The 23,490-nt window shown below is 38.4% G+C and overlaps 1 protein-coding gene and 1 non-coding gene across 2 annotated transcripts; both read right to left on the bottom strand.

Annotated features, from left to right (window-relative positions):
- Positions 1–10,174: 10,174 nt before the first annotated feature.
- Positions 10,175–10,281, bottom strand: LOC141637710 (small nucleolar RNA R71). The gene has a single exon (XR_012541872.1). It is a non-coding gene; the product is annotated as a small nucleolar RNA R71 (small nucleolar RNA).
- Positions 10,282–18,646: 8,365 nt separating this feature from the next.
- Positions 18,647–19,426, bottom strand: LOC141637698 (uncharacterized). Its single transcript, XM_074447149.1, has one exon. It carries the CDS (start codon positions 19,424–19,426, stop codon positions 18,647–18,649), a length of 780 nt encoding a protein of 259 aa, XP_074303250.1.
- Positions 19,427–23,490: the final 4,064 nt, after the last annotated feature.

Below are 23,490 nucleotides of genomic sequence, written 5' to 3' on the forward strand. Positions count from 1 at the left end.
AAGCATCTGTATTACCTGTCACAATCTGCTCACCATCCCCGAATGGATCACCGCAGGTTTTATAAAACAATAACAACGGGGTCAGTACCATTCAATCAATATAAGATAAACAATCATTGTAACCGGCTGATCATCCTCCATCCCCGGTCTCCCGATCTCACACAGTAACCGACTACACACCGAAGTGTGTAGCCCTGCCAGATTACCCATCGCAATGGTAATCCTCGCCGCCGAGTGAGTGACCTCAGCCCATCCCCACCTAGTCCAGCTCATCAACGAGCGACTAACAATCCCTGTCCCTTAATGTGCACATCCCCTCCCGTGACGGGTTCCACAGAGGTCGAGCTAGGGTGTGAAGCCACTCCCGCAAGTGACTCCACCACAATCATAACACACACAGCATCACCGCTGTCCCAACTCCACAACCGTCACAACCGTCACAACACAACAACCATACTCCAATGATCAGCGGATAACAATAATTACAACACAAGCACAGTCTTAAATCAATTAACAGAAACCGAGTAGGGAAACCCTACCTTTCGCGATCCAAGCACACATAAGCAATCAATAGCAGTTCCTCATGACACCGTCACCTACATACAATAATCACATATAATTCCAATTACCACATCGCACAAAATCCCTTTCCCTCAAATCACAAATTAGGGCAAAACCCTAAGACCAATTAATGAAACTTACGAAATTAGAGGCTTACCGACACAATCGACACAAGGAAAGATGAACTAGACTCACGAACGATCCACACCATAGGGAGATATTTGGAGAATATTAGAGCGTCGTTGAGTGATATGTTGTGGAACAGTGTAATTAGAAACTGATTTACGTTTTAATATAACCCTAATCATCTCCAAATCAAACCGCTGAAATATTACCCGTCAGACCAGGATACTCGGTCGAGTGAATAGTATACTCGGCCGAGTACCCTCTACTCGGTCGAGTATTACTCATACTCGGCCGAGTATTCCTAGGCAGAAGCCAAACAGAATACCAACACACTTTACTCGACCGAGTAGGCACTTTATAACACCCCCTCATACCAAGGTACCTTACCAAGGACTACCCTAGCATGAAGGACTGTTACCATCTCAGTTTCCCGAGGTTAGTATATCAAAGTTACCAATTCCAAACAACCTTTATTAAAGTAAAAAGAGTTAGCGAATACAAGTTTTCAAAACCAAACCAAAACATAACTGCAAAATAACTATTAATTATAAAGAAAGCAAGCTAAGTCTCTCGACGGCGGAAGCTAGACTCGAGTGATGACTCCCATAATCGTCCCATAGCTAAGCATCCAGTATTACTGTCACAATCGCTCACCATCCCCGAATGGATCACCGCAGGTTTTATAAAACAACAACAACGGGGTCAGTACCATTCAATCAATATAAGATAAAAAATCATTGTAACCGGCTGATCATCCTCCATCTCCGGTCTCCCGATCTCACACAGTAACCGACTACACACCGAAGTGTGTAGCCCTGCCAGATTACCCATAGCAATAGGTAATCCTCGCCACCAGTGGGTGACCTCAGCCCATCCCCATCTAGTCCAGCTCATCAACGAGCGACTAACAATCCCTATCCCTTAATGTGCACATCCCCTCCCGTGACGGGTTCCACGGAGGGCGAACTAGGGTGTGAAGCCACTCCCGCAAGTGACTCCACCACAATCACAACACACACAGCATCACCGCTGTCCCAACTCCACAACCGTCACAACACAACAACCATACTCTGATGATCAGCGGATAACAACAATTACAACACAAGCACAGTCTTAAATCAATTAAGAGAAACCGAGTAGGGAAACCCTACCTTTCGCGATCCAAGCACACATAAGCAATCAATAGCAGTTCCTCATGACACCGTCACCTACATACAATAATCACATATAATTCCAATTACCACATCGCACAAAATCCCTTTCCCCCAAATCACAAATTAGGGCAAAACCCTAAGACCAATTAATGAAACTTACGAAATTAGAGGCTTACCGACACAATCGACACAAGGAAAGATGAACTAGACTCACGAACGATCCACACCATAGGGAGAGATTTGGAGAAGATTAGAGCGTCGTTGAGTGATATGTTGTGGAACAGTGTAATTAGAAACTGATTTACGTTTTAATATAACCCTAATCATCTCCAAATCAAACCGCTAAAATATTACCCGTCGATCGGATACTTGGCCGAGTGTCGAGTATACTCCGAAAAGTACCCTCTACTCTGGGTCGAGTATTACTCATACTCGGCCGAGTATTCCTAGGCGTAAGACAAACAGAATACCAACACACTTTACTGACCGAGTAGGCCATACTTGGATCGAGTACCGCCTATAAAATCCGTAGTATTACAGTCTTCCCCCCTTAAAAAGAACTTCGTCTCCGAAGTTCCAACCCAACCTATAAAACATGAACACCTAACACTAACTCCGCCAACCACGCTTACTAGATAACATATCCTCTCGATATAGACTCCATAATATTATCGAATAACCACAAAATAATGTTGCCAACCTTATCTCGCTTCCATAACACTCACTAGCAACTCAATACCAAGACAATCTACAAAATAAGATCAACCATCAAAACAGAATGTTACATTAGGATACAATTTTGTATAGCATTTTTTAGAATATGATTAATTTGAAACACATTCACTATTCTTACAGTTACTATTATTGTTTTCACTACTCCATAACTCTCGTTGTTACTATTATTACTTTTATTATTATCGTTGTTACTAAGACGACTAATTTCATTATTCTTGTTGTTGTTACTAATAGTTTCATTATTCTCGTTGATATGATTAAAACTGTAACTACACGCATTGTTGATTACTTTTATGCTTATCTAGTGGCGGATCTTGAAGAGATTTTCAAGGTGGGTCGGACATAAGTTTGAAAATTAAATTGAAGTATAAACTATATCTTTATATTTCATATTCACACGACAACAAAAAATAACGCATTATAATTTAAATGTAATATACTTTTCAATCATATCCGAAGTTAAAAGGCCATTTAGAATGTTACCAAGAAGTAAGGGTGAACAAACATACATAGTTTACAATTTTAAGGCCTACTCTTCTGATTTTTCTCATTTTACTTGTATAATTGATGTCCCGCTTATTTTACGGGCTTGTAGAAAATGATTGTAAATTCTAGTGTGAGACATTCTTATAAGACAATTTTTTCGAAACAGTATCTTATGATTATTCGTATCTATGAGGTACTCCAATTAGTCAAATTTGACATTTATGATTTATCAAACAAAAATCCCAAATATAAAACATGAAGAAAATAATCTATCTATCTATATACTCCGTATTAATCTTCTAACTCAATCACGACATGGCAACCTTTACTATTAGCACAAGTGACGTGGCGCAATATACAAAGGCATGGCATAATATACAAAGTACGACACTACGTTGTTACCCCGCAAGTCATATGAGTCTAGCTTGGGCTATCTCGTGTGCTCACTCTATATGTCTACACAATCTATATATCGTAATCGTAAACCAATACTTATCTTCATTCTCGCTCATACAAGACAAAGACAAGATTTCTACTCATACAAGATATGATACTCATACACTCCAGTCATTCTAATCTTTCTTCAATAACGAAACTTCACCCATTCTTTCTAATATCTCATATAAACTTCTTTATCCTGTCTTTTCTTTTTCTTTCAAATATCTCATATAAACTTCTTTATCCTGTCTTTTCTTTTTCTTTCATTTTAATAAGAAAATATATAAAATAAAATATAAGTTATAACTGCAAAGTATAAGATTTCTTCCCCATCGCCGCGACCAACACCACCACCACTCGCAAGCCATACCACCCCATCATCACCAGATTCCTTCGAGTCCCGCCACCATCATTGCCATTCACTCACTCCCAAGCTACCATTTACGCCATCAGACCACCGACCACTAATCGAAGAGAAACGCTCAGTACCACCAGAAGCGTACAAGGAAGGAGAACACACCTACGGTACCCATTTTTGAAATCTACTTATATATGTTTCTAGATCTAGGATTTTATTATGAGTTTGGGAAAGATGAAGGTTGAATACGGTGGCCGTTTCTGAAATCGTGTCGCAAAAATATCGATCTGGGTGACTCCGGCAGTGGTTTCGGATAGTGGTGGTGGCACAGAGGTCGCGCCGTTTGTTGAAAAAGTGAGAGAGGCAATGAAATTTGGTGAATGATTATTTCTTATTGCATAAACAGAATCACAACTTTACATTATATACACATATTGCATTCTAAAGATATTATGCTAATCTTGGTAAATAAGTTAACAATATATACAATACAATTCTTTTTTATAAACACAAATATACACCATATCATATCAAATGATATCGGATATATGACGATATTCTTGATATGATTTCCATACTCCCCTTCAAGTTAGAGCTCCGGGTAAACCTAGACCCAACTTGCATTGTAAGTGATCAAAAGCTTCTCCTCCCATAGCCTTCGTAAACAAATCTGCCACCAGCTCTTTACTTCGAACGTGCACCATTCTAATCTTATTATTGATGAGATGTTGTCTAATGAAATGACAATCTATCTCTATATGTTTTGTCCTATCATGAAACACGGGATTCTTCGCTATGTGAATGACAGCTTGATTATCGCAACATAACACCATGGGCTTCGTATGAAACACACCCAACGAGGCCAAAAATGATTTCAACCAAATCAATTCACTTGTTGCACTACCCATAGCACGGTACTCTGCCTCTGCCGTCGACCTCAAGACTTTTGATTGCTTCTTTGCTCTCCATGACACAGGTGATGATCCAAGCGAAACAAAATACCCACTCAAGGAATGTCTTGACAGTGGACACCGTCCATAATCTGAGTCATAATAACCTCGTAATTCCAAGTCTGAATCTTTACTTAGAACAATGCCCTTGCTCGGGTTCACCTTGATATAACGTACCACCCTTAAGGCAGCATCCCAATGCTCCTTCTGTGGTTCGCTGACAAAACGAGAAAACACATGTACCGAATAAACAAGGTCCGGTCTAGTGATGGTTAGATAAACCAATCTTCGAACTAGTCTTCGATATTTCATCACATCTTTTAACAAGTCGCCATTAGCTAACTCCAATTGATGATGTTGAATCATGGGTGTGTACACGGGTTTGGCTCCACTCATTTCTGCTTCTTCAATTATGCCTAACGCATATTTGCGTTGATTGAGAAACAGACCCTTCGGCCCGTGTGCTACCTCGATGCCCAAAAAATATTTGAGTCGACCCAAATCTTTAATTCCGAATTGTTCATTGAGACTAGCTTTAAATTTTCCACTTTCTTCAATATTGTTGCTTACTATTATCATGTGATCGACGTACATCAAGACTCCAATGAAAATTTTCCCGTTATTATAAGTAAACAAGGAATAGTCGGCCAAGGATTGAACGAAATTATACCTCTGTAATAAATTAGTGAACTTTGAAAACCAGTTACGAGATGCTTGTTTTAGGCCATAAATCGATTTCAATAGCTTGCAAACTCTATTCTCCCCTTTTCGTTCAAGCCCTTGTGGAATCCTCATGTATACCTCTTCTTCCAAGTCTCCAGGTAGAAATACATTGTTGATATCCAATTGTTCAATATTCCACTTCTTTCCTAATGCGACGGTCAATAAGCAACGAACGCTAGTCATCTTTGCTACCGGCGCATATGTCTCGTGATAATCGATGCCTTCGATTTGAGTGAACCCTTGTGCCACTAATCGTGCCTTATACCATTCAATGGATCCATCCGCCTTGTATTTAACCTTGTATACCCATTTACAGCCGATTGGTTTCTTTCTGTTTGGTAATTGCACGACTTTCCAAGTCCCATTGTTTTCCAATGCTTCTATTTCTTTATTCATCGCTTCCCTCCATTTCACATTACTTGCTGCTTCATGGTAATAGACGGGTTCTTTTACCTTGACAATTTTTGTTAGGAATGCTTTATGGGAATTGGAAAAACAATTTGTGTTAACATAATTAACTAGGGGATAACGAGTACCGATTTCTTGAGTTCGATTGATCGTGATGAGCATTGGTGATGGGTTTTACAATTCTTGTCGATTTACAAACATAATCCTTTCTCCAATATGGCTCCCGTCGCTCCCTTGATTCTCGACCAACTCGTTCATTCTCGGTATTTTCTATCGAAACATTCCGTGTTTCGTTCACAGTAGGTATCTCTATCTCAGAATCCTGCTCATTCCCTTCCCTTGTATCGTTACTATCCTCTTCACTAGGCAACCTCATTCTCAACGATTTCTGAATCGTCCTCAACATAATCCACATGCTCACCCGAATTGTCGATTTGATTGTGTGAGTTATTTGGTTCGTAGAAGGGAAAAACATGTTCAAAGAACATTACATCACGCGAGAGGAACATTCGTTGTGTGTTTAAATCATACATTTTCCAACCTTTATTGCTATGTGGGTAACCTAAAAACAAACATCGTTTTCCACGTTCCCCAAATTTGTCACGTGGTTTTTCTTTATTGTGGGCATAGCATAAACATCCAAGGACTTTGAGATTGGTCATGTTTGGTTTCTTGTGGTATAAAATTTCGTATGGAGTTTTATTTTGGAGTAAAGGAGTCGGTGTTCAATTTATCAAGTATGCGGTCAGTCAAAACACACTCTCCCAAAAATGAATAGGTAAATGTCCTAAGCAAATTGCAAAGTCTAGCATTTTCTAAAATGTGACGGTGTTTTCTCTCAACTCTCCCATTTTGTTGTGGAGTGTCGATATTGCTAGTTTGAAACAATATCCCGTTATCCTCGTAATAATATTTCATGACCCTCGATAAAAGTTCAGTTCTATTGTCACTTTGAATGATTTTAACAATTTTGTTGAACTGAGTTTTAACTATTTGACAAAAAAATTTCATGAGTTCGCCAGCCTCACTTTTTTTTTTTCATTAAATAAACCCACACACCTCGACTGTGATCGTCTACTATGGTCAAGAAATAATGAACTCGGGATAGACTAGCAACAGGATACTTTCCCCAAATATCGACATGAATTAATCCAAATAATTCATCACACCGTTTATTATTTCGGCTAAAAGAATTACGTGTTTGTTTAGCCCTACAACAAGAATCACAAATTTGGCTAGAATCCCAGTTCAAATTCCAATTAATTAATTTAGAAAAAGAAAACGATTTACTCATTGACGGATGTCCAAGTCGCTTGTGCCATAGCTCAGCATCTTTCGCCATTGACACCGTCTTCACCATCTCTGTTTTGTTCAACTTGGTCTGGTAAACCCCATCATGATGCTCACCCCGTCCAATCTCCGTCCACGAAACCCGATCCTGCATTACACAATAGTCGGGAAAAAATGTTACGACACAATTGTTTTCATGAATTAATTGTTGAACCGAAATTAAATCACATGTCAGTGTGGGCACATATAACACGTCTTTTAGTATAAACGTATCATTCAACACGACTTCACCATGTTCCCGGGCTTTGATTTGTCGTCCATCTGGTAACCCGACAGTAGATGTCTCTTCGGTCCAAATATTGATGAGACAATCTCGTCTTCCTGTCATGTGGTGCGAAGCACCACTATCAATTAACCATTCTCGATTATTTTTAATGTACATACCTGTGAACTTGTCACTACCTTCGGGACTGGCATTGAGTAGAGTTCAAATCTTTTCTATCTCGTACTGGTGAAGGGGATATTCTGCTTTGCTGCATCTCATTCTTTAGTACTGACGAGTTACTCAAAGCGTTGGCCTAGTAACCACCCTGTTGTCCACGCCCCTATGACCTTCCTCGACCACGTCCTCTTCCATATCCACCGTGTCTTACTCTTCCTCTTTCTCTGCTTTTCACAGCCTCATACCCGTGCTTGTCATAACAGTTTTCCTCCGTGTGATAATACTTTCCACAGTGATAAGTGCATAATTTACGTAGTTTTACCCCTTAGATTAGCTCCATTTTACATGTCATTTAGCACTTATCATAGTGTTTTGAGCTAATATTTGTTATTCTAGTTGCAATTGCTTGTTTCCCCATGTTTTTAGGAGTTTAAGCTTTCAGGAGCTAAAATCCAACAAAGATGCAAGCTAGAGTGCAAAAGCTAAGCAAGACCAAGTATTGGACTAAGTGTATGAAGTTGCATGGGTTTTTGCATGAAGATTTAATGGATTGAAGTAAGAATTACAAATGAAGTCAAATGAAAAGTCAAGCCTAATATGAAAGTCCAAATTAAGGTGAAAACATTGGATGCTAAGAATACTAAGCATTATCGCGTGATTAAGGGAGCATTAAAGCATGAACATTGGATCCCTCATGCATTAAAACGATAATTGAAGCCAAAATGACCGGATAACCACGCCCCTGATCGGGGCTGGCAACCCCGATCGGGGTTGACCTCCTCTTGGAACTTTACGTTATGCCCCTATTTTCTTATAAATAGGGGCCTTAATCCGTCATTAGGGGTATCTTTTCTCACGTCTTTCATACTCTATAATAGCCTTAAGCAATATTCTCTCATTAGTTTTTATATTTTAGTTTCAATATTGTTAAGCATTTGATTGTTAAACATTTGGTTATTCAAGCATTTGGTTCTACTGTGTTCTTTGCTATTCAAGTACGATATTGCTAATTCTAGCTTACTATTTTACATTTTTATTTTAGTTATCACATAGTTTATCATTAGCACTCTTATTATCGCACATTAGTATTATTCTTATTTTATGTTGTATCATTTAGTTTATATCATTTCTACTATCATGTTTACCATTTCTTATAACAAAGTTTGTAGTTTATACTTTAATATGAGTAGCTGAATTCCTTAGTCTAGGGGCTAGGGAAGCAATGCAAAATCAAATATATAAAATGATAAATTAGGTTGATATAATATTGTCTAATTGTTTCTGTCACATGTTTGCATCATCACGTTTAATCTATGTTTAAAGGCCTTATTCATTGATTACGTTTGTTAATTCGTTCTAAAAGTCGAGAGGTATGGAATCGGATTAGACTAAGCATGTGTAGTAAGACGACCTAGTCATAAACTAGAGTTTCTCGAGGACCCGGTCTATGGTTGACACAAATATCGTAAGGTGGGTGTCTCTAAGCCTAAACAATTGACAATGTTATTATTACCGAGTTTAACATAATATATTTACTTTTGCATGTGTGACCCGAGTCCCTTAGACTCCCTTTTATCATATAGTTTACATCTTAATATTTGTTAGTCATCAAATCAAACAACAACCAAACCCAAACCCAAACGAAATCGATCTTGATAGAAATCTTTCCATAGCATTTCACAACGCAATTCCCGCCTCCTTGTGTTCGACCCCTAATACTACATTAATTTGTGTCTAGGGTAATTATCTTTGCATAGGTACACGATAGCCTATTAAATTTTGGCGCCGTTGCCGGGGAGAATGGTTTTATTGCGTTTTGAATTGTCAATTTTTATCTTGTTTTCTTTTGTCTTGAGGAACACTTGTTCCTTGAGACCGTTACTTATCATTTTCTGGAAATTGTTGTCTTATGTCCAGGTCCTCTCGTAGTGGATATTTGCTTTCACCGGATTCCGATCCCGAGAAAACCTTTAGGAGAAGACGACGTTTTTTGAAAGAAGTGAAAGAAGTCGCTTCTCCCGTACAAGTTGAAAGTGCTAGAAAGTCTTACTTAGACGATCTAGAAGCCCTTGAAGAGGAGGAAGTTTCAAGTTCATCATCTCCACCACCACCACCATCTTCAGCTAAAAAGATGTTGAAACTTTCCGATCACTCAAAGCCCATGGCGGCCATGCTTCCGGCCGGTATCACAACTACTCAAATTACCGCGCCGGACTTCGAGATCAAACTGGCTTTCATTAGCTTTGTGGAGAGGAAGCAATTTGGGGGAAGTCCTTTGGAGGATCCCAATTTGCATGTGCAAAATTTCTGCTATTATTGCTCCATGATTCATCAAATGGGCGTCACTCAATCCCAAATAAGGGAAATACTTTTCCCTTTCTCTTTGACAGACAAGGCCAAGCTTTGGATAAATAGCCTTGACCGCACCACTATGGGAATCACCAATTGGGAGACATTGACTCTTGATTTCTATCAAAAGTTGTTTCCACCGGAGAAAACTCAAACTTTGAGGAGCCAAATCACCGGATTCCGTCAACAAGCCCTTGAGAGCTTATATGAGGCTTGGGAGAGGTACAAAGAATTACAAAGACAATGCCTACATCATGGGCTAGATGATTGGTTTCTTGCTATAACATTCTACAATGGATGTTATGCCGAGTCCCGAAGGATTCTTGATTCCGCCAACAATGGGCGGTTAGATCAAATTGACACCGATATTGCTCATGCCACGATCGAATCTATGGCGGTCCATGATGCACAATATGTCAATTCTCGAAGTGTGCCACTCAAAGGTAAAGAGGAATCCTCCGACAATCCCGTCTTGTTGGCTCAAATTGCCTTACTCCAACAACAATTGGCGGAACGAGATGCTAGAGATTCCCTTCAACAACTCAATGTCGTGTCTTCTACAAGTCAAATAATTGTTTGTGATGGTTGTGTAGGTGCGGGTCATTACACCGCTCATTTCCAAGCTACTATTGAGAAGGTAAATGCTTTTCAAGCTCTAAGACAAAGTTCATATCCACCGGGTACATTTTCAAATACATATAACCCAAATTCAAGATTCCACCCGAATATATCTTATTGAAGCAATAATGTGCTTAATCCTCAACCTCAACCCCCACCACAAAAAAACGCTTATGTCCCTCAACAACAAAAGTATAATCCTCCACCGGGTTATCAAAACCAACAAAGGCCACTACAACATAATTACCAACAAAATCAACCCCCACCACAAAATGGCCAACAAAACAACCAATGAGGAGGTAAACTTGAGGGCTTGATAGTACAAATGCAAAAGGAATTGTTGGCTCAAATCCAAAAGAATAAGCAGCTCAAAATGCCGCAATCAAAATGTTGGAGCAACAAATGGCTCAATTAGCCTCATCTAGCTCTTCAAGTAAAACGAGTCAACTACCCCCTCAAAGTAAGCAACCACATGCTACCCTAAATTCTATCTCCTTAAGAAGTGGTACGAAATATGATAGACCATCCATGCCCAAGGAAGACGAGGAGGTACTTGTTGAGTTGGAGATTTAGCCAAATGGTAATGAAGGTGAGGATGTTCCAAAGAAGGTGGATGATCCACTTGTGGTTGAAAAAGTCAAAGATGTGGAGGATTCTCCTCCAAAGAAAGATGTTGAAACGAAGGTCGGAAAAGTCAAAGTGTCATTCCCTCAAAGATTGGCAAAGTATCAAAAGAATTCTCAATTCGGTAAGTTCATGAAAGTTGTGAAGAATCTCCAGGTAACTGTTCCCTTATTAATCACTCAAATTCCATCTTATACTAAGTTCATGAAAGACATTTTAACTAAGAAGAGGACTTTTGACGAACTTGAAACGATAGCCCTCACTGCCGAGGTGAGTGATCTTTTGCAAAACAAGTCCCCTCCTAAGATAAAAGATCTCGATAGCTTTTCTATTCCATGCACAATTGGCACCTATCAAATTGATAAAGCTTTATGTGATCTAGGTGCTAGTGTAAGTGTAATATCTTACTCTATTTGTGCTAAGCTTAATATGGGAGTCTTAAAATGCACTAGTGTCACATTGCAAATGGTGGATCGTTCTATAAAACGCCCTTTAGGAGTTTTGGAGGATGTTCCCATTAAGGTTGGTAAGTTTTTCATTCCGGTTGATTTTATTGTTCTTGACATGGCCGAGGATGCCCAAATCCCAATCATCTTGGGAAGACCCTTTTTACATACCGCGGGTGCGTTAATTGATGTCAAGAATGGTAAAATTACATTGGAAGTGGGTGACGATAAGGTCACATATAATTTGAATAGTGCCATGAAGAGTCCCATGATTGAAGAATCTTGTTATTCTATTGACATTTTGGATGTTGTTGACTTTGTTATAGAAGACTCTACACCTCGATCTTTATCTAAAGATCCCTTGGAGGCACTCTTGCTATTGGAATCTTTTGCAGGTGATGATGAGATTGGAAATGAGGAGATTGATGCTTTGGAGCAAGAATTGGATGTAAAGAGCTATCATTGGAGGAAAGCTCACACTTTATAGGTTTGGTTGCTACACCTCACGACCTTGAGGTACAAAAACCCGAACTTAAGCCCCTCCCTTCCAATTTAAGGTATGGTTTTCTAGATGATGAGGAGATGTGTCCAGTAATTGTTAGTGCTAAATTGAATGAGAGTCAATTGTCTAAATTTCTTGATGTCTTAAGGTCTCACAAGAATTCCATTGGATACAAACTTGATGATTTAAAGGGCATAAGCCCCGAATTTTGCATGCATAGAATTAATCTGGAGGAAGATCATAAACCATGTGTCTCAAAGACGACTAAATCCTAACATGCAAGAAGTGGCCAAAATGGAAGTGCTTAAATTATTGGATGCGGGAATTATTTATGCAATTTCCGATTCTAAATGGGTGAGTCCGGTCCAAGTGGTTCCTAAGAAAGGAGGAACCACCGTAGTAAAAAATGATAAAAATGAACTAATTCCAACAGAATTGTGACGGGTTGGAGAATGTGTATTGATTATAGGAGGCTAAATTTAACCACCAAGAAAGACCACTACCCATTGCCTTTTATTGACCAAATGTTGGAGCGGTTGGCATGTCACAAGTATTTTTGCTATCTAGATGGTTATTCCGGTTCTTTCAAATACCCATTCACCCGGATGACCAAGAGAAGAACACATCTACATGTCCCTATGGTACCTTTTCTTACTGTAGAATGCCTTCCGGTCTTTGTAATGCCCCCGCCACTTTCCAACATTGCATGATAAGCCTCTTTTCCGACTTTATCAAGTCTATCATGGAGGTGTTTATGGATGATTTTAGTGTCTATGGTTCTTCTTTTGATGCATGTTTGGCTAACTTGTCTAAAGTGTTGAAGCGTTGTGAAGAGGTTGACTTAGTGTTGAATTGGGAAAAGTGCCACTTCATGGTGAATGAAGGAGTGGTGCTTGGTCATATTGTCTCGGAAAGAGGAATTGAAGTGGACCGTGCTAAGGTCCAAGTTATTGAGCAACTACACCCACCGGTAAATGTGAAGAGTGTAAGGAGTTTCTTAGGCCATGCGGGATTCTACCGCCGTTTTATTAAAGACTTTTCTAAGATTGCAAAACCCCTTACGGAGCTTCTTTTAAAGGATGCTCCCTTTGTGTTTACTAATGATTGTATTGAGTCTTTTACTAGGATCAAGAAGGCTTTGATTTCTGCACCTATCATCCAATCACCGGATTGGAACTTGCCATTCGAGCTCATGTGTGATGCAAGTGACTATGCGGTAGATGCCGTGCTAGTACAAAGAAAGGAAAAGATTCTCAATGCTATCTACTATGCTAGCAAAACCTTGGATGCGGCTCAAATCAACTATGCCACCACAGAGAAAGAGCTACTTGCCATTGTCTATGCCTTAGACAAATTTCGCTCTTACTTGATCGGTTCAAAAGTCATTGTTCATACCGATCATGCCGCACTAAAGCACCTCCTAGCCAAACAAGAAGCTAAGCCAAGGTTGATACGATGGATCTTGCTCTTGCAAGAATTTTATCTTGAGATTAAAGACAAGAAGGGGGCCGAAAATGTTGTTGCCGACCACCTATCCCGTTTGAAGTTCAATGATGGAGGTATTGAGTTACCTATCGATGATTCCTTCGCCGATGATGTTTTGATGATGTTGGAAGCCAATACTTCTTGGTATGCAGACATAGCCAACTATCTAGTTGGAAGAGAATTGCCACCTAACCTTTCATATCAATAAAGGAAGAAGTTTTTACATGATGCCAAGTTCTTCCTATGTGACGATCCAAATTTGTTCAAACATTGCTCCGACGGGCTATACCGTAGATGTATCCCACATTGGGATGTGAAAGGGGGTGCTATAAAGATGCCATTCTTCTCCTTATGGTGGTCATCATGGACCATCCAAGACCGTTGCAAAGGTGTTGCAATCCGGCTTCTATTGGCCAACTATGTTCCAAGATGCTAAAAATTTCGTAATGGCTTGCGATGCTTGCCAAAGGACGGGTTCCATATTAAGGAGGCACGAGATGACTTTAAATGGTATCTTGGAAGTGGAGGTATTCGATGTTTGGGGTATTGATTATCAAGGACCGTTTCCTTCCTCAAAAGGGAATCGGTATATTTTGGTTGCCATTGATTATGTCTCTAAATGGGTAGAGGCAATTGCTACTCCAATAAATGATGCCCGTGCCATGATCAACTTATTCAAGAAGATCATATTTCCGAGGTTTGGCGTGCCAAGAGTGGTCATTAGTGATCGAGGTACTCATTTTGGTGAGAAACAACTTGATGCCTTATTGGAGAATTATGGAGTCTATCATAGAAGAGGCTTGTCTTACCATCCACAAACTAGTGGCCAAGTCGAGGTTTCTAACCATGAGATCAAGTCCATACTTGAGAAAGTTGTTGCCAAGTCACAAAAGGATTGGAGTATGAAGCTCAATGATACCTTGTGGGCCTATCGTACCGCATATAAGACACCTATTGGTACCTCACCATATAGGTTGGTCTATGGAAAGGCGTGTCATCTCCCCGTTGAGATGGAACAAAAAGCTTATTGGGCGGTTAAGGAACTTAATATTGATCCAAAGTTGAGTGGACAAAAGCTGTTGTTGCAACTAAATGAGCTTGATGAATTCCGCTTACAAGCTTATGAGAGCTCCCATCTTTACAAGGAGAGAACAAAAAGATGGCATGACAAGAAGATCTTGAACAAGGAATTTCAAATTGGTGATAAGGTGTTGCTATTCAATTCCCGTTACAAGCTATTTCCGGGAAAGTTACGATCACGGTGGTCCGGTCCATATACCGTCACAAATGTCAACAAGTTCGGTTCCGTTGAGGTAATGACCACCAAGGGTGACAAATTCAAAGAAAATGGCCATCGTTTGAAGATCTACCATGAGAATGTGATCGTTGGTGTGATAGAGGAAGTGACCGTTCAACCTCTACTCAAGAAAGCTTAAACCGACTCAAGCTTTTACGTCGTGCGGGACGTTAAACCAGCGTTTCTTGGGAGGCAACCCAAGCTTTTTATTTGTTTTTATTTATTTCTTGTTTTAATTTTCCACAATTTACTACTTTTCGTAGATTAATAATAATATGCTAGACTTGACGATGTTTCTTTTTGTGATTTATAGGTGAAAATAAATAAAAGGAGAATTAGAGGCGAAAATAGCACGCTTCCCCATGCAAGAACCCCGTTCGGGGACGTAGTTTTCGAAAAACGGGACGGAATTAAATAAAATACTGAAGCAAAGTCAAAAAGGCATGGACTGGTCAACCCCGATCGGGGTTGCCAGCCCCGATCGGGGACGTGGTTTCTTAATTTCGTGGCTATTGTTTTAACGGGTAAAAAAAAGAGTTCATTCTCTCAAATTCTAAACCCGACGGTACTCTTCTATACTTTTACTCTCATTTTCTTCACTCAAAATCACTAGGAAACATCTACTTCTTCATCATTTTGTAAGATTCATTCAACCATTAACATCATCAAGTAAGTTTTCTTCCCTTTTCTCTTTAATTTCATCCATTTCAATCAATTTAATCAAGTTTACCAAACCCTAACTCAAATTGGGGGAATTTGATTTTGTGCTTATTTGTACTAGAAATTGATTGTAGTATGCTCTATTCATGTTTATAGTATGAATTAGGTAACTAATTTGTTGTATTATGTTTATTTGGATGAATTTTGGTTTGCCTTAAGATGAATTTTTGTCTTAAATTTCAGAAAAAATGGCACCAAAAAGACCTCCTACCCAAGGTGCTTCTAAGAGGAGAAGGAATGATGCGGAATCCTCTCGGGCTGCGGAGGATGTGCAGATGGAAGAGGTCCCGGAATGGCAAGATCCGGATTTTCCCAGAGTAATTTTCAATTGTAAGAAGCAATATGAGAATTGGGTCATCCTAAGAAACAAAGGTATGAAACTGACTAAATTCATTAACCAAGCTTCTTTGAACAATATTGGAATTGATAAGGATGTTAAGGCATTATTTAAGAACCTTGGTATGAAACATTGTTATACAATGGATTATAAGACCTTTCCCGAACTCACCCTTGCGTTCTTGAGCTCTTTTGAGTTTTATAGGTCGAAGAAACCCGGTTTTGTGCTTTTTGTGACCTTCCGATTATTTAATGAGGACCATAGAATGGACCTAGCGAACTTCGCTAATATCTTCCAATTGCCCCATAAAGACTTACCTACCAAATCACCCGCTTCTTATGACCCCGTTTTGACATGGAATGCCATTTTCAATTCCCTTTTCAAAGTTGGGACCATTAGCCTCATCAATACATACATTACCTCGACATTCGGGTTTGGCAAAGGTTTATGGGATGGACCTTTTTTGAGACAAATGAGCCTCACTCGGTGAGGAAAGTTGAGGTGGAGATCTTGGGTGCTCTCTTAAATGTTAATGGTGAAGAAAATTGGGGGATCAATATTCCCTACCACTTTGCGGTCCACTTGACCAAACAATATAACCCAAAGAATAGTTGTATTTTCTTAGGAGGTTTAGTTACAAAGATTGCTCACCACTTGTGTAGAGTCAACCAAGAAAATACCGACTTGAGACCATTGCTTTTGTCTAGAGAAAAAGGGGTTGGGCTAGATTATGAATATTTTCTTTCTTACAATTGGTTTAGGGATGCTCACCCTAACATGGTTTGGAAAATCGGTAGGCAAGATTCCATTAGTCTACCCGAAGAAAAGAAAGAAATTAAGGCCTTAGTTCACACTAAGCCTTATCATGGGAGTGCCCCTTTTACTAGACCTACTTACCACTTGTCTCTACGAGGTGAGACACGTACCACCATTGAGCGGCGTGAGGGAGGTCAACCCTCTCAAGCACGCCATTCCACCTCTAGTATTCATTCATCCTCTAGTCTATAAATGATGGATATGATGTGAGACTTAAGCTTAAGTGTTAATACAATTCATGATTACCAAAGACTTGCATTGCATCCCATATATGATTATTTTCCTAGACAAGGAGTAATCCAACCCGAGGGACCACACCCTTCATTTTATACTTATCCCCCGAGTGGATTTCCTACTCCTACTCCCCCTCCTAACAATGATGCAGGTACTTTTAGGAGCTAAAATCCAACAAATATGCAAGCTAGAGTGCAAAAGCTAAGCAAGACCAAGTATTCGACTAACTATATGAAATTGCATGGGTTTTTGCATGATTTTAATGGATTGAAGTAAGAATTACAGATGAAGTCAAATGCAAAGTCAAGCTCAAAATGAAAGTCCAAATTAAGGTGAAAGCATTGGATTCTAAGGAGCTTTGGATGCTAAGAATAATAAGCATTATCGGGTGATTAAAGGAGCATTAAAGCATGAACATTGGATCCCTCAAGCATTAAAACGAGAATTGAAGCCAAAATGATCGGATAACCACGCCCCCGATCGGGGCTGGCAACCCCGATCGGAGTTGACCTCCTCTTGGAACTTTACGTTATGCCCCTATTTTCTTATAAGTAGGGGCCTTAATCCGTCATTAGAGGTATCTTTTCTCACGTCTTTCATACTCTATAATAGCCTTAAGCAATATTCTCTCATTAGTTTTCATATTTTAGTTTCTATATTGTTAAGCATTTGATTGTTAAACATTTGGTTATTCAAGCATTTGGTTCTACATTGTTCTTTCCAATTCAACTTCCATTTCCATTACGGTATTCCTAATTCTGGCTTACTATTTTACATTTCTATTTTAGTTATCACATAGTTTATCATTAGCACTCTTATTATATCACATTAGTATTATTCTTATTTTATGTTATATCATTTGTACAATCATGTTTAGGATTTCTTATAACAAAGTTTGTAGTTTATACTTTAATATGAGTAGCTAAATTCCTTAGTCTAGGGGTTAGGGAAGCCGTCCAAAATCAAATATATAAAATGATAAATTAGGTTGATATAATATTGTCTAATTGTCTCTATCACATGTTTGCATCGTCACGTTTAATCTATGTTTAAAGGCCTTATTCATTGATTAAGTTTGTTAATTCGTTCTAAAAGTCGAGAGGCATAGAATCGGATTAGACTAAGCATGTGTAGTAGGACGACCTAGTCATAAGCGAGAGTTTCTCTAGGACTCGGTCTATGGTTGACACTAATATTTTAAGGTGGGTGTCTCTAAGCTTAAACAATTGACAATGTTATTATTACCGAGTTTAACATAATCATATATTTACCTTTGCATGTGTGACCCGACTCCTTTAGACTTCTTTTTATCATATAGTTTACATCTTAATATTTGCTAGTCATCAAACCAAACAACAACCAAACCCAAACGAAATTCATCTTGATAGAAAGCTTTCTATAGCATTTCACAACGCAATTCCCATCTCCTTGTGTTCGACCCCTAATACTACATTTATTTGTGACTAGGGTAATTATCTTTGCATAGGCACACGATAGCCTATCACACAGTGGCTGCATAGTGAGGGTTCATCCTCGTTTTCTCCATCCTACTTTGAGTAACTCCCCTTGCTTTTTCTTACTCCATAAGACCTCACGGCCATGGCTGCTTCATTGCTTTCTTCTTCCACCTTTGTCATGTTTGAATCTCTCTCTTCACGCAATATTAGCGCATATGCACGAGGTAATGTGGTGATGGGGTCTTCCATCAACAAATTGTTACGGACATGGCCGTATAGATTCTTATCGAGTCCCATCAGAAATTGATGGACCTTCTCCTCTTCCTTCTCTTTCGCTATCACAGATGCTGCACCACAAGTACAGGCCGGAATCTTGATGTAATTAGCAAGTTCATCCCAAATGGTTTTGAGTTTTGTGTAATACTCAACAACCGTCAATCTCCCTTGCTTACATTCCATCAATTCCCCTTTTAATTGATGCACCCTTGGTGCGTTTCCAGCCGAGTAGCGGTTCTTTAATTCCTCCCATATTTCAGCCACAGTTAATTCAACTGCAATGCTCGAATGTAATTTTGGATCGATTACATTCCGTAGCCATGCTTTTAACATGGCATTACACGATCTCCATGCTACTACCTCGATATCTTCTCCGTCAACATCTGATGGTCTTTTAACCTTTCCTTCAACAAAGCTCAACTTATTCTTGGCATCCAAACCATTTTTTACTGCGGCAGCCCATAAGTCGTAGTTGTAGCCATTAAAACTGATTTGGGTGAGAGATAGGCTGGGATTATCAGATGGATGGAGGTATAGGACGGAACTTGAGGGAATACTTTTTATTTTTGTAGCTTTGCCATCGTCTCCTGGCATTGTTATTCTTTGTTTGATTCAAAAAAAAATTGTATGTGAAACCTAGCTCACGATACCATGAAAAAGTGAGAGAGGCAATGAAATTTGGTGAATGATTATTTCTTAATGCGTAAACAGAATCACAACCTTACATTATATACACATATTGCATCCTAAAGATATTATGCTAATCTTGGTAAATAAGTTAACAATATATACAATACAATTCTTTTCTATAAACACAAATATACACCATATCATATCAAATAATATCGGACATGTGACGATATTCTTGATATGATTTCCATATTAGTGTACTCGGGTTTGATGGCGTTGAGGATGGATCGTGGCCAGTGTGCTGTGGATTATCGGGTAGCAGTGGGATGGATGAAGAAGATGTGTTATAGAGTTTTCGGGGTATTTTGGTCAATATTTATGTTTTACTCACTATTCTTAACTTTGCCCCGAAAATCAAATGTTATGGACGAGATCTGTCGGGCCGGTCGAGTTATATTAGTCGGGTTATAATACGGAAAATGCAGGTCATGATATAGTCAGAATACGGGTCAAAAAATAGTCTTTTCACACATATTGTGTGACACCCTTAAAAATTAGCCTTAATAAAACGCGTAAATTCTTCAGAAAAACTGACAGGATGTGTTTGTAATTGGTTCAACTAGACAAAACCTGTAATTTCAAAAAAAAATTTTCTAAACCAATCACAAACATTTCCAACATTCCCAAGAGGCGTGTGCCAAAACCTGCAGTGCTAACGAACTAATTTACATGCCATAGCTAACGATAAGAAAATGTAATGATACAAACCCAAAATAGAAAAGGGAGACATATGTCCCTTCAAATTATATACAAAACCAAAAGTTAAAAAGGTTTACTATAAGAATAGCTAAATTAGGTCCAAGGTTCCTTATGCTCACTAGCTCGTCTGTGACCCCAACAAAGCATCAACAACCTGTCAAACGCATTTTATACAAACACGAAAGCCACAATTCAGTGGGGAGTAACTTCGAGTCCTCCCAGCCACGAATCGTCATAATTAATGTAACATGTAGTAAAACATGTAAACAATATGATAATTAATCTAATTTCCAAGTATTATAACATATGAATACTAAATTGACCAATTTAAACTATCATGTGAAGCATATAACAAATTGTAATCCAAACTCTATCAACCATAGCCGGCTTGCATCTCACCTTCTATGATTCATAGAATTATCAAACAAGAAAGGGCAATATATCAAAGACAGGCATAAGTTCTTAGTACCGTCAATAGTCACTCTGTAACTCGAGTCTATACCACGAGGTAGGGAAGGTAATCGAACCGGTATCTTGGCTCAGCGGTTAATATTAATAAAACATGGCCAAGACACAACACAACCCTAGCCTAAAATCTTGAGACCTAGACATGCGGATACACACCACCGCACCCAAGACCCACAATTTTTCTAAAACAAAGTGAGTACCCTAAGGAGTCCACCAAAGGGTTGGCTAGTACTTAAGCTGACCACTTACTATCAAAATAAGTAACGAGGTCATGCCCCAACTTGGATATAAATCCACTAGTTAGGAACACAAAGGCTATCAAGCAGTGAACATATACTCGTCAAAGACTATAAAGACCTATCTATGATGAAGGCCGAAATACTCACCTAGGACCTAGTCCCTGACTAGTCCCAACTTGAATACTTTAGCCCACACCACACAAGACAAGTAAGACACCCACTTAACCATAAGAGGACAAAAAGTCCAACTTACCAACCTAAATGCTAACATTCTATCATGTGAAAGGCTATATAAATGTCTATTCAGCAAATAATCCAACAGTATCCCCAATAAGTATTCAATACCAATTTCCAATTCTAACAATATTAACCATATTAAAGGCTTTAGGGGAATCTAGGGCCATTTCTACAATATAAGATACTATTAAATACAATCAACTATACATGTGAACTAAAACTTGATAAATGGCCTAAAACAAGAAAAAGGCCAATTATCTAATTCATATAAAATTTCATCCAACCAAATTTTTACTCGCAACCCCAGTCCTGCGACAGGTACGGGTTAAATTGCGGCTGACCAATCACTCAATTAAATGACATCGAATCAGTCAAAGGGACTAAGGCTCAGTTTTCGGCACAATCATCAAAATATTACAATTATAGCTATATAATTCATTTTGAGCCTATTAATTACAATTTCACTTTGTAAACTATCCTAACATGTGATAACTATCAATATAACATAATTTTTTTACCATTAACATAATTTTTAACTACTATTATGATTCATTTCCTAAGTTTAACCATATGTTACTTAGTCTAATTATATCATTAATGAACCTAAAATGACGAACAAGCATGGAAAACCGCAAAACAAGTAACGGGCCGACCCGGGCCAGCCATGGGTCAGCCGTGGGCCTGCCGGGCCTGCTGCCGCCACCCTACTCCTCTTTTTTTTTTCATTTTTGTTCATTATAACATCGTCTGAACACTAATTAATCGTTCCCAATACAACTATGTTAATTTAAACTAAAAAAAGACATAAATTAAGCATGCATGCATCAAATTTTAACATGTGAAAATTACTACTCAAACAAAAATCACCAAACATACAAAAACAACAAAGATTGTGACGATTTTTCGTCGAGTAACTCGAAATATGTTACCTTAAGCTAGAAAATGAGCAATTAGCACCTTAAAACCCAAACCCTAACAACAACTAGCCGCTATCCTCGACAATATACGAGTCCCCAAACTCGTCTTCCAATTCTTCACCTAAATAAACAATAAAAACACAATTATAAGTATAAATACCGAATTTGTGCCAAAATTCGTCTTAAAATAACTTCAAGAAAACTGAAATTAAATTATACCAGGTTGTAGATCTCGACGAGAGGATTCCGGAAATATAAATTATGCGAAAAACCGATAAGAAACGAGAAAGATATGGCGATTTTAGCTTGAAAAGTAAGAAAAATGGTGGTTTTTGGTGAGATGTTGATGAAGATGAACATAAGAACAAAACAAATCAGAAAAAGAAAGGTAAAGGGGGAGGGGTGCCGCGGGTTAGAGGAGAAAGAGAGGAAAAGAGCGGGTTTGAGTCGGGATTTTACGAGTCGGTTTTGGCTCGTTTCGATAATAATTAAAACCGTAGGTCAAATGCAAATTCCGACAAGACCAAAGTTTTTAAACACGAGATTACAAGAAAATTGAATACTCATACGACCCATTTCCAAAATCGTTTACCCAATTTTCAATAGAGTTGTCATTTTTCCCCGATATGCCCTTATTTCGAAATAAAAGGTTTTTACACGGTTTAAACTATTTTTAAACATTTCAAAACTATCAAAATAAATACTTTACTACAAAATATAATAAAATTATATTTCTTTGAATTATTTTTACTTCAAATACATTAATATTAAATTTTACTTGATTAATAAATTACTTTCGAAATATATTAACGATTAAAATTACGGGCGTTATAATCACCCCTCCTTTTAAAAAGTTTCGCCCTCGAAACTTAGAAGGAGAAATTATAGTAAACAACATCTTAATAATATAGTTATAAGAAAATATAGGTATCTTTTCAATGAAACGGTGATACTCTCGTTGATCAGACAAGAACATCCACATTCATATCAAGACATAAAAATATTTCTACACCAATAAATGAGAAAACCCATTATTGGGACGTCTCCAACAACGAGATTTAACACTCATTAATGTTAAAACCATTAAAAATCATAAAAGCATTTTCAAAATTTTAGTTTAAAGTTCTATAATAAGAATAATAATCAAAAGAGCTGTATGAATTTCATGAGGTAAGAATTGAAGTCGAACCTAATTGGGTGTCAAAGATGGAGTTTCATAGGTTACCAAAATCAAACTTATGAGAGGAGTATGATGAAGTAAGGAAAAGAGGTATGAGCAGTAACGCTCATGATCAAGGAAGAAGGAAAATCAGACAACAAGGAAATGCCAGACACCTTTATCACAAACTACCACAACACCCAAAACGGTTCCAAAAACTTCCTAACAACAAAACTCATAACCACATCA

This window comes from Silene latifolia, unplaced genomic scaffold (genome assembly GCF_048544455.1).
Source record: "Silene latifolia isolate original U9 population unplaced genomic scaffold, ASM4854445v1 scaffold_134, whole genome shotgun sequence".
NCBI classification, from domain to species: domain Eukaryota; kingdom Viridiplantae; phylum Streptophyta; class Magnoliopsida; order Caryophyllales; family Caryophyllaceae; genus Silene; species Silene latifolia.